The sequence below is a fragment of the Hypanus sabinus genome, chromosome 22 (genome assembly GCF_030144855.1).
Source record: "Hypanus sabinus isolate sHypSab1 chromosome 22, sHypSab1.hap1, whole genome shotgun sequence".
Classification (NCBI taxonomy): Eukaryota; Metazoa; Chordata; class Chondrichthyes; order Myliobatiformes; family Dasyatidae; genus Hypanus; species Hypanus sabinus.
In genome coordinates, this window is record NC_082727.1 from 64,494,640 (window position 1) to 64,507,010 (window position 12,371).

The 12,371-nt window shown below is 40.8% G+C and overlaps 1 protein-coding gene across 1 annotated transcript in view; it reads right to left on the reverse strand.

The window, feature by feature from the left end:
• pdzd8 (PDZ domain containing 8) overlaps nt 1-12,371 on the reverse strand; it is a 39,427-nt gene that overhangs the window by 14,162 nt on the left and 12,894 nt on the right. Inside the window, exon 2 of the mRNA XM_059948010.1 lies at nt 10,010-10,221. Within this exon, the coding sequence (XP_059803993.1) occupies nt 10,010-10,221 (212 nt within the window). The remainder of the gene's footprint in view (nt 1-10,009; nt 10,222-12,371) is intronic.

The window sequence follows — 12,371 nt, forward strand, 5'->3', positions numbered from 1 at the left end:
CCGGACACTTTAAATCATCTCTAGATTAGTTATAATACCTAATACAATGTAAATGCTATATAAAATAGTTGCATTGTTTAGAGAATAATGACAAGAAAAATATAGTCTGTACATGCTTGAACAACAAGTACTTGAAGAGCACTTCCGGGTTTTTTCGATTCGCGGTTGGTTGAATTCACGCATGCGGAACTCATGGATAAGGAGGGCCGACTGTACTTGATTTACACACGACTTCTATGAGAGCAGATTCTTTTACTTATCTTGGATTTTTGGGGAGTGATTTGTGAATTCTGAAAGACAGAATTTCGGTATCTGAGCAGCCATGATGTAGGGGTCAGCTGTAGTTAGATTCCTTCCACTGTCCAAAGACTATCAACAAGATGGAGTTTTTCCAGCTAAGGTCTGTGAAATTACACTTGCGGATTACAGCACAAGCAAATTCATGGATATGTGAACCCATTTTGTGGTGTGATTTTGACTATGAAATAGTAAGATTCTGATCTTTATCTCCATTGAGTTAGTGGATCTTGATCGAGATACCATTATTCATCTTCATTCCATTCAACAAAAGCAAGATGCTGGGGGTGAGGCCGTGGTGGCACATTTGGAGAGAAACAAAACAGGCAGCCTTCATTTTCAAACATCCTTCTAGTATCGCTTCACCAAAACAAATTCAATTACAAATGCTAACAGATTTCTTTTTAGAAAGGTGGGAGAGAGGAAGATAGTGAGAAGGATGATTGTAACCAATCCTATATTCTGTGACACACACAAAATGCTGGTGGAACACAGCAGGCCAGGCAGCATCTATAGGGAGAAGCACTGTCGACGTTTCGGGCCGACACGTTTCGGGGACAGTGCTTCCCCCTATAGATACTGCCTGGCCTGCTGTGTTCCACCAGCATTTTGTGTGTGTTGCTTGAATTTCCAGCATCTGCAGAGTTCCTCGTGTTTGCCTGTATTCTGTACATGTAAATTCTCTAATACCTGACAACAGATTTCAATTATGGATAAGAATCATTGCTCAAATCTTACTCCACTGTACAGTCCAACTTTTACCTCAGTTAGCTATTTTACCACATTTCACAAGTGTCCCCAAATGTCACCGATCCAACAGGCAATGCAGAAAATGTACCTTAAGAAAACAGGAGGAATGGAGCACTCAGTCTAGCCCAGGACTAATCTCCTCTTTGCAAGTTCTTAATAATATCCCTGAACTCAGAATTAAATCTGGCCAAATAAATGGCCAACTGGCTTTCAAATCAAATAATGTTTCTAAGACAGATGTCCAAAGCCACACAAGAGCATTATGCCTCCTTGATGTCCTCTATTCTCTTCAGACATTTGGGAGTTGTTGGGGAGACAGTTAAAGTCAGGATGCCATGGGGCCCAATATCGCACAGGGGCTTCACACTACAAAGAGACTTGTAATGCTGATGTTACATAACTTTGCAATTGATCAATGAAGCTACTCAACAATGCACCCTATATCTAACATGTTGCATAGATCTGCAATCTAAGCTGAAGTAAACCTCTTGCCATGTATCTCCGTTCATTACGTGAAGAAAACTCAGTTCAATGGACCTTGTCAGTTTGTTGGCTAACACAGGAGCTATTGTATAGCCAGTGTTCCTGCAAGATAATAAAGCGACCTATTTCATTCTGATGTAAGTAGGAGTATTTGTACTCTATTAGTGCTGCTGAGTGGTCTAAGGCACTGGATTAAGGCTCCAGCCTCCAAGGTGGAGAGGCTTCGAATCCTACTATTGCCACCAGCTTGTATCTGTTCTTTCTAGGCACGACAGTAGCGTTGCAGTTAGCACAACACTACTACAGCTCCAGGCATCAGAGCTCAAAGTTCAATTCAAGGGAGATCTGTAAGGGGTTGTACATCCTTCCCGTGGAATGTGTGGGTCTTCTCCGCGTGCCCTGGTTTCCTTCCACTCCAAAGGTAGGTAAAATGGTTATTGTAAATTGTCCTGTGATTAGGTTAGGGTTAAATTAGGGTTCTCAGGTTTACAAAGTGGTGTGACCCAAAGGGCAGTATCTCTAAAATAAAAAATAAAATGAATAAACTCTTTTCGGGCTTCCAGCCAGGTGCAGGTATTGATTACAACCGACATTTCGATGACAGACACTGCCGTCCCAACGGGGTAAAAATACCATTGGACTAGACAAGCCCAGGCATCATTGCTGATGAAGCTGGCAGAGTTCGTCATCGAAATGTTGGTATACCCACTGAAAGCCCGAGAAGAGCTTATTCGTCATATTTGCCAGGAAAACACTAGATCGTTTTTCAAAAACTAAAATATTTGCAGCTTCGACTTATTTTCTCCTCATATAGGTAATCAAAAGAATATTCTATTGTTTAGCAGACGCTGTTGTTAAGATCTGCTGAAACGAGACATGCACCACACATGAAGTTATTTACCTATTTAATGACCCAGCATGTCTGGCCTACCGATCCGCACTAACCAGCAACCCAGCAATTTAACCCTAGTCTAATCACAGGACAATTTACAATGATCAATTAACCTACTAACCAGTACATCTGTAGACTGTGGGAAGACGCTGCAAATGAACTCTGTTGCTCTGACTTGAAACAGCATCACACTAACCACTAAGCTACCTTGGCACCCCACTGCAATAGTTGATTTGAAATATTCAAGCCTAATGTTAGCCACAGACGTAAAGTTTTTCCATGAAGACTGGGACCCAGTGCCATTTTGACTATTTTAATTTAAATTCAGACAAACCGAACAAGTCCGAGTTGTAAATACAACTCACTTTTGTGAAAATGAAATAGATCGACTTATTATTTTGCAGGAGACCTGCTATACAATGACTCCTATTTTGGCCCACAAACTGACAAGGTCTATTGTAATGGAAACTAAACTGCATTGCCATGATCCCTTCATGGAATGAGTGCAGTATATGCATTTACTTTTTAAAACAAAGTGGTTATGTTCTACATCAAACCAGAGTTCTGCTTGAAACGACTGACAAGAGAGCACAGCCGCATAAACAGAGAACAAATTAACCTTTCAGTTCAGCAGTGTCATGTTTGTTGTGTTTAAGTCACTCGATAAACATCGGAGACAAATTACTGCCTTAGCCATTTATAATTCATAACTTTTGGCAATTGATTTAAGACTGCAATACTCTACTTGATGGCAGGTAACACACCTGCTTATTCCAAGTAAGATTCAATGGAAAGATATATAAAAATCACCTTCCTATTAAAAGCTCTCTTCTAACAATGCTTGCTCCTTTACAATACAGGCCTCCTTCACCTCCTCATAACTAACAGTTTCAGGATGAACAATATTGTACTGCACATCATGGAAATATTTATAAAACCTGTCCATTGATGAATCACAGCCTTTCTACTTTATCCAGCTCAATACACTGGAATATTTTCACTGTGACAGTGTATAACTGAATAGTAAACAAAGAGCTTTTCACCGTCTTTTAAAAACCAACTTATTCACTTTTTGTAGTTAAGAAGTTAATGAATGTAAGGTTATTAATGAGCCATAATGTGAACATGTAGGTTTTACGTTACCTGTGTAATTCAATAGGAATATTAACATTCCGACTGAGTTACTTCTGGTACTGAATCAATAATCAGAAGCACAAACATGAGCACACTGGCTACAATAAATTACCATCTGCTGTCATAACACAATTTACAGTAGTTGACTGTGTTTGAGGACAACATTGGAACAGGCTCTGACTGAATAGTTCCAACCGCAAAACTGTCACTTGTGCATTAATTCTGAAGCTCAGAGAGATTCTGGTCAGCTAACCCCTTGGGGAAAAAGCCACTGTCTTCAGACAAAAAGAGGAAAACACAAGTAAGAACATTTGGATCTGGGTTTAGAAATTAAAGTGCAATTTTCAGAGACTCAGATCCAGAGAGAAAGACTTCTAATGCAGGTGAAACAAACAATATTAATTTAATGTGTATGTAAGTTTGAGGCAGTGACTGAATTTAAAATAATAAGAAGAAAAACAGGATAAAGACAAGAGATTCAGCAGATGCTTGGAAAACTAGAGCAACACACAAAATGCTGGAGTAACTCAGCAGGTGGGGGGGGGGGGGATAAATGGTCGATGTTTCAGGCTGAGACCCTTCATGAGGACTGGAAAGGAAAACAATAGAAGGTTTTTCACCTTTCTATCCAGTCTGGACGAATGGCCTCAGCACAAAACGTTGACTGTTTATTCATTTCCATAAATCCTACTGGATCTGCTGAGTTCCTCTAGCATTTTGTGTGTTTTACTCAGAATAACAGGAATTTATTTTTTCAAGACCATACCAAAATAATTTTAACAAGCACCATGTGCCCCCCAAGATGTGAGCATCTTGATTGGGGCATCTCTGTCAATACTGTCTTCTGTGCTAAAGGCTGCATGAGCAACCACACCAGATGTCTCGAGTTATAATCAAATATCACAGAGAAAATAAATCTACATCTGCATTTGTGCCTCATCTTAGATTACTTTTTGACTCATGCCCCCAAGGCAAATTTCCTCCAGACATTACCCACCTACTGTTCCCCTCACAGCCTCAGTCGTGGAAGGTCAAGACAAAGTGAAGTACTGCCACAGAAAAAGATTCAACATCTGTATCTTTCCAGGCTTCTCAGTACCAACGTGGCATTTTCTGTCACGAGCATCTTTAACCACCATAGTACAGCTCAGGGTGTCAGAGTTCGGAGTTCAATTCTGATGTTATCTATAGGGTGTCTACATCCTCCCTGTGGAGTGCCTGCCTTTTCTCCAGCTGCTCTGGTTTCCACCCACGGTCAGAGATGTACCAGTTAGAAAGTGAGTTGGTGATTGCATGTTGTCCTGTGATTAGGCTAGGGTTATATCGGGGGTTATATCAGGGGTTATTTCAGGGTTTATAGCGGGGTTTATATCAGGACTTATATCAGGGGTTATTTCAGGGCTTATATCAGGGTTTATATCAGGGGTTATTTCAGGGTTTTATTGGGGTTTATATCAGGGGTTATATCGGAGTTTATAGCGGGGTTTATATCAGGGGTTACTTCAGGGTTTTATTGGGGTTTATATCAGGGGTTATTTCAGGGTTTATAGTGGGGTTTATATCAGGGGTTATTTCAGGGTTTATATCGGGGTTTATATCAGGGGTTATTTCAGGGTTTATGTCAGGGTTTTATTGGGGCTTGCTGACGGTGCAGTTTGAAGAACCAGAAGGGCTTGGTCTGTGCTGTAAGCAAGTAAGTAAGTAAGTAAGTAAATAAATAGAAGGCAAGTGTAACTAACGATAGAAAGCAGCAACAGATTCACTGAAGGCTTAGCAAAGTGTATCATAATCTACATATTTTGTGATTTACATTTTTGGGAATTATTTTTCAAGAAACACCAGCATAGCCACATTTCTTGTTCATCGTGAGTGCTGGACAGTGATTGGATGGTGACTGCTGGACAGTGATTGGATGGTAAGTGCTGGACAGTGATTGGATGTTGACTGCTGGACAGTGTTTGGATGGTGAGTGCTGGACAGTGATTGGATGGTAAGTGCCGGACAGTGATTGGATGGTAAGTGCAAGTCAGTGATTGGTGAGTGCTGGACAGATTTTACAACTGATGATTTGCAAGACTAAGGTCATGGAATGTTTCAATATTTATAGCAAGATTACAATTATTTGTCAGGAAGAGAACCAATCTCTTCCTAACATAAGTGAATTCATTGAATTTTAACCCTACAACAAGACTGATGATGTGCTTCTCAGCAATGATGCTTACAAGACAGAAATGACTATTTTATCGATGGTCTGTTTCGACCATCATTGGTACATATGTGCTTAAAAAGAAACCAGTGTTCAAAATTGACAACTGTATTCTTCCTTTATAGACCTGTTTATCATTTCATATTTCAATATAAACTTTTATGTGGAAATCCACAAGATAAAAGGAGGCACTGTTCATTTAAAAAACAACCTTCTCCAAATAATGAGACATAATACAGTACCTCCAAAAAAAAGTATCAACTACCTCAAAGAAATACATAGGTTACAGCGCAGAAAATCATTTATTAAATATACAGCAACAGAAGCAAAGTTTTGGAAGCCAACAATTATATGAAATGACAAAGACAAAATCCTCATACCATCCTCATCCCTGCAGCAGATGGATTACAAATCGTAACTGATCCAGTTTAAAAAAGTATGTACAATACAATAAAAGAAAGTTAATTTTATTGAAGTGAGGGAAAAATCTATTTTCCTTATTTTATATTACTACCTATTGTGTATTTAATATTTCAGTAATATTTGAGTAATATTGTAAATATATTGTTTGATTAAGCAATCTTTGTTTTTACATAATGCATTGTGGGTTATATGTAAAAGTAGGTAAATAGCATACCTCAGCACGCCATCACGGGATATGTGTGCCCCTCGCTTAAAGTTACAAAACAAGGTTCGACTCCCTTATTTTCCTTTCAATTCGTTTTCACGTTTTGGAGTTACAAAACATAACACCACTGTTGGGATCTCTACAGAATTTTTCTCCGAAGCCGCAACTAGAACTGAGGAGGAACAGCATGGTGCATCTGCAGAATTCATTACTGCAGACACCGTGGAGGCCAAGTCAGTGGGTATACAGGTTGATAGATTCTTGATTAGTCAGGTCGTGAAGGGATACAGGAAAAGGTAGGAGATTGGGGCTGTAAGTGAAATTGGATCAGCTATGATGACATGGTTGCACAGACTCGATGGGCCAAATGGCCTAATTCTGCTCCTATATCATGATCTTATATCCAACACAATTATTTTCCCCTTGTACTGATGTTAGTAACTTCTCTTCTCACTTATTCATATTACTAAGTTTGCAGATGGCTCAAACGGTTACCAGGTATGGGAATGACATAAAATGGGTAGTGTAGTGGAGAGTGAGAAGAATGCCCACGGCCACAGTCATCAGATGGCGAGACACATGAAGACAGGACATGCTCAGTGAATGGTGAGGCACAAAGGAATGTTGATGAACAGAGATCTAGAGATCTATTTCCATGCTATCCTGAAAATGACAACAGAAGTCATTTGTGTGGTAAATGTGACCCAGAGACTGGAACACAGAATATAATTGCAACTTTCCAAAACACTGGTTCAGCCGCATTTGGAATGAGCAGTTTCAGATGCCAGGCCATAGGAGAATATGGTTTCTCTGGAGTATGCTCACCAGGATGTTTCCTGGGAAGGCCTTTATTTAAGGGGAAAAGATTGGATATGTTGGGGGGAATGACACGCAGGGTCTACTTTATCTTGTCCCTCCTGTACCTAATAAAGTGGCCAGTGAGTATACAATTATGGTCTTCTCCTGCTGTGGCCCATCCACTTCCTCAACTCACCCTCATCCCTGCTTCACATTGTAAATGTATGGATCAAGTTTGAAAATGTATGTACAGTCGGCCCTCCTTATCCGTGGATTCCGCAAGCGCGGATCGGGAAAACCCATAAGTTCTCTCTCCAGCATTCGTTGTTTGAGCATGTACAGACTATTTTTTCCTGTCATTATTCCCTAAACAATAGTGTAACAACTATTTACATAGAATTTACATTGCATTAGGTATTATAAGTAATCTAGAGATGATTTAAAAGTACAGGCAGTCCCTGGGTTACGAATGAGTTCTGTTCCTGAGTCCGTCTTTAAGTCGGATTTGAAGTCAGAACAGGTATTATTTAGCATCAGTTAGTAAAACGTTTTTCTTAGTATATTGTATATATTTTACCTTTCTCTGCATATAAAACCTAAGAAACATATGTATTTCAATAATTAAACCACTGCGTTGCTTAGTAATAATTGTAGCTTTCATCAGGGCAGGGCCTTTCACATGCTCCATTAAAATTGTCCTGATCGTCGACCGCTTTTCCAATGACTGATAGCGTTTCACCTCTTTCTGATCGCTTTATTACTTCCACCTTATTTTCAATTGTGATTGTGATTATTTTCGTGAACAGAAACATTGCGGATTCAGAGCTACGCCAGGTCCTATTGACCACCGCACTGAGACAGGTTAAAAAAAGTCCGGGGTTCCGCTGGGTCCTAAAGACCGCTGCACTGAGACAGGTTAAATAAGGGACTTGAGCATCTGCGATTTTTGGTATTCACGGGGGGGGGGGGATCCCGGAACCAATCCCTGGTGGATAAGGAGGGCCGACTGTACTCCAATGTGCCCTTTAAATTCAGAGATTTCAGAGATGCTCTTCTGCACACCACTGTTTTAATGCATGGGTATTTGAGTTCCTGTCTCCTTCCTGTCCGTTTGAACTAGAAAGGTCATTCTCCTCTGACCTCTCTCATTAACAAGTTTTTGTTGTTCACAGAACTGCCACTCACTCGATGCTTTTTATTTTTCGCACCATTCTTTGTAAACTCTAGAGACTGCTATGTGTGAAAATTCCTTCTGATTCCGAGATACTCAAACCACCTAACTGGCACCAACAACCATTCCACGGTCTGAGTCCCTTAGATTGCATTCCCTCCCCATTATGTTTGTTTTGAACAACAACTGAACCTCTTGACCATGTCTGCATGAGAGGAATGAGTTTTAAAGTAATCAAAAGGATGAAAATCTTTCTTTTTGTCCCACAGAGCGTGGTTTGATTATTGGAAATCTGCTGCTAGAGGAGATGGAAGAATCAGATAGAAATACTATATTTAATACTGTATTTAAAAGGCAATTGGAACAGGGGTTCCCAACCTGGGGTCCACGGACCCCATGATTAATGGCATTGGACTATGGCATGAAATAGGTTGGAAACCCCTGATTTAGACTAAGTAGGAAAGGCACAAAAAGATATGATCCTTATGCAGAGAAATTAGATTAATGCAGTCAAAACAGTGGACAGGGACCAATTGGGCTGAAGAACCTATTTCCATTCTGTGATATGATGGCTATAACTCATTCTCATCCAACAGCTCAGCTTTCTAAGCCACTGATTCTTCTTTTCCAACTCTACTATTGAACTAGCACAAAATTTTATCTCTTCAAATATTTGGCGTGTCATCTAAAACCTTTGACAGACTGCTTTAGCTGTGAGATGGGGAGTATATTGAGTAGTTGCAATATACTCCTGGTATGGAAACACCAGTGCTCTTGAATGGAAGAGCCTACAAAAAGTAGTGGATACAGCCCATGCCATCACGGTTAAAGCCCTCCCCACCATGCAGCACATTTACATGGAGCACTATAGCAGGAAAGAAGCATCTATCTTCATGGGCCCCCACCATCCAGTCCATGTTCTCTTCTCACTACTGTCATCAGGAAGAAAGTACAGGAGCCTTAGGATCCCCACCACCAGGTTCAGAAACAGTTATTACCTCTCAACCATCAGGCTCTTGAACCAGATTCAATCATTTCACTCACCCCATCACTGAATGCACCCACAACCTATGGACTCTCTTTCAAGGACTCTTCACCTCATGTTCTTGATACTTTAATTAATTAATAATTCTCTTTCTTTTTGTATTTGCACAGTTTGTTGTCTTTTGCTCACAGGTTGAATGCCCAAGTTGGTGTGATCTCTCATTGATTCTATTATGGTTTTATTGAGTATGCCTGCAAGAAAATTAATCTCAGGGTTGCAGTTGGTGAAATATATGTACTTTGATAATAAATTTACTTTAAACTTTGCTTCCCAAGCTGCTGAGAATTTATAACCCTGGGTGTTTATATTACCAAAACTTCTCTCCCACATGAGGTGGGTGTATTGCATTTGGGATTGTCAATAAACCAAAAAACAACTGGTAAACAAGAGGACCAAGCAGATTATCAACTGTATAATTATCAATCTGATGCAATAATGATATCTTTAGCTAAATATGGACAGTGGTCTGGGCTTAAGAAGAAGAGAAGTAAGGCCAATATTTACTGTTCACGTTTAAATGAATGAGTTTTTTCATGAAACTAAATTTGTAGAAGAATGAATTTGCTAGTTTTCACTATAAAAATATCACCATCATACGCTCTCACCTCCAATTGCAATGAGGCGATCCCCCTTCTGGAGGTCAGCAGCTGCAGCTGGTGAGTTTGGGGTCACAGTTTCCACGGTCACGTGAACTGCATCCCCATCATTTCCCTGGATTTGGCGGAAAGCCAGTCCAACGCTTTGTGAATTTCCTTTAATTAGTTCAACCTGATTGAAAGAGAAAAAATAATTATATTCAAACAAGATAACTGGAGATCTGAATTTAAAAAGCACATTCAGCAATAAATTGCAGAAATTGCCACTGAGACAATGAGCTGTTTAGAAAACATAGAAAGACAGGGGAGTATTTAGGAAGCCATGCAGGTTTACAATTTTGAAAAAACAGGCACAAAACAGTCATCCAGCATCATGGACTCCCACCAACCAGGCCAAGCTCCCTTCCCAACTTCCATACACAATCTCAGACTGATTAAGTCACCTAAATAATATTGGCTTTTTGTATGACGCATGGCTCCGGGGTTGTACCTCCAAAGGGTTTATTTTTTTCCCTCATTTTTCTTGCTTAGTAGGGTTTTTTTATATTCACAAAAATTTTCAATCCTTAAGATAATTTCTTCTTTTATGAGGCTGTGGCGACCCATTTCCTAGCGTATCCGAACCAACTCACAATTAGATAGCCTACGGGGGTTTGCGAGCACAGAGCTTTGGAGCCTCTGCGCCATGGGGGGCCGGTTGACAGAGGCTTAAAAGTGAGGCTGAAGTTTTCGAATAAAGTTTTTTCCTTCGACTGCAGTTACCGACTCCGTGTCGTAATTTTAGCGCTGCGTGTAGCACACCGCTACAATTGGTGACCCCGACGGTCCAAACGATTTTTGGACCAGAAATGACCGACGCCGCCTCTGTTCATGCGGTTTCGTTGAAACTGCCGGGTTTCTGGACACAGCGCCCGGACCTATGGTTCCAGCAAGCCGAAGCCCAATTCCACGTTCGCCAGATCACCTCAAAAGACACCCGCTACTACTACGTGGTGAGCTCCCTCGACCAGGACACAGCGGCCTAGGTCGCGGAGTTCGTACAGTCGCCCCCGGCAGACGGCAAGTACACGGAATTCAAAGCTCTGCTCCTCAGGACTTTCGGACACTCACGGCGCGAGCAGGCTGCCCGTTTACTGCACCTGGACGGCTTGGGCGACAGACCTTCATCGGCTTTAATGAATGAGATGTTGTCTCTGGCCGACGGACACACATGCCTCATGTTTGAGCAGGCATTCCTGGAGCAGCTGCCCGAGGACATACGCCTGCTGCTGTCCGACGCAGATTTCAGTGACCCCCGGAAGGTGGCAGCCCGGGCGGACTTGCTGTGGAACGCCAAAAAGGTGAGCGGGGCGTCCGTCGCACAGATCTCCCAGCCACGCTCCCTGCAGCAAACCAGTCCAGGCCCGGCCGCAGAGCCCGCCAACCCCCGGCCCAATGATTATGTGGCGACCCATTTCCTAGCGTATCCGAACCGACTCACAATTAGATAGCCTACGGGGGTTTGCGAGCACAGAGCTTTGGAGCCTCTGCGCCATGGGGGGCCGGTTGACAGAGGCTTAAAAGTGAGGCTGAAGTTTTCGAATAAAGTTTTTTCCTTCGACTGCAGTTACCGACTCCGTGTTGTAATTTTAGCGCTGCGTGTAGCACACCACTACAAGGCATTGTAAGTGTTGTTACTTTGATGTACTTGTGCTATTTTTGAATAATAATAATAAAAAGATTTGAAAAGAATAATATTGGATCCAGGCCACACTCTTTCCTACTTCTGCCATCAGACAGACAGACTGACAGACATACTTTATTGATCCCGAGGGAAATGGGGTTTTGCTACAGTCGCACCAACCAAGAATAGTGTAGAAATATAGCAATATAAAACCATAAATAATTAAAAGAAATCATCAAAAGAAGCTTTAGGTCCTACACCATTGGGTTCAGGAACATTTATTACCTTCAAACATCAGGCTCCTGAACTGGCGTGGATAACTTCATTCACCTCAGCTCTGAACTGATTCTACAACCTTTGGACTCACTTTCAGGGACTTAAAATATTATTTATTTATAATATTCAATATTATTTATTTTTTTTGTATTTGCAGTTTGCCTTCTTTTGTACAATAGTTGCTTGTCAGTCTTTGTGTGTAGTTTTTCACTGATTCTATTGTGTTTCTTGGTACTAATGTGAATTTCTGCAAGAAAATGAATCCAACGTAGTATACAGTGACAAATATACACTTCAATAAAACATTTACTTCAAACTTTTGAAGTTTGACCAGTCATATCAAATTTCAAGTCATGAAGGTTTCTCTTGAATGGAGTAAAGTGAATACCATTTTAAAAATTTAATTTAATAAAGATTTTAAATATGTTACAA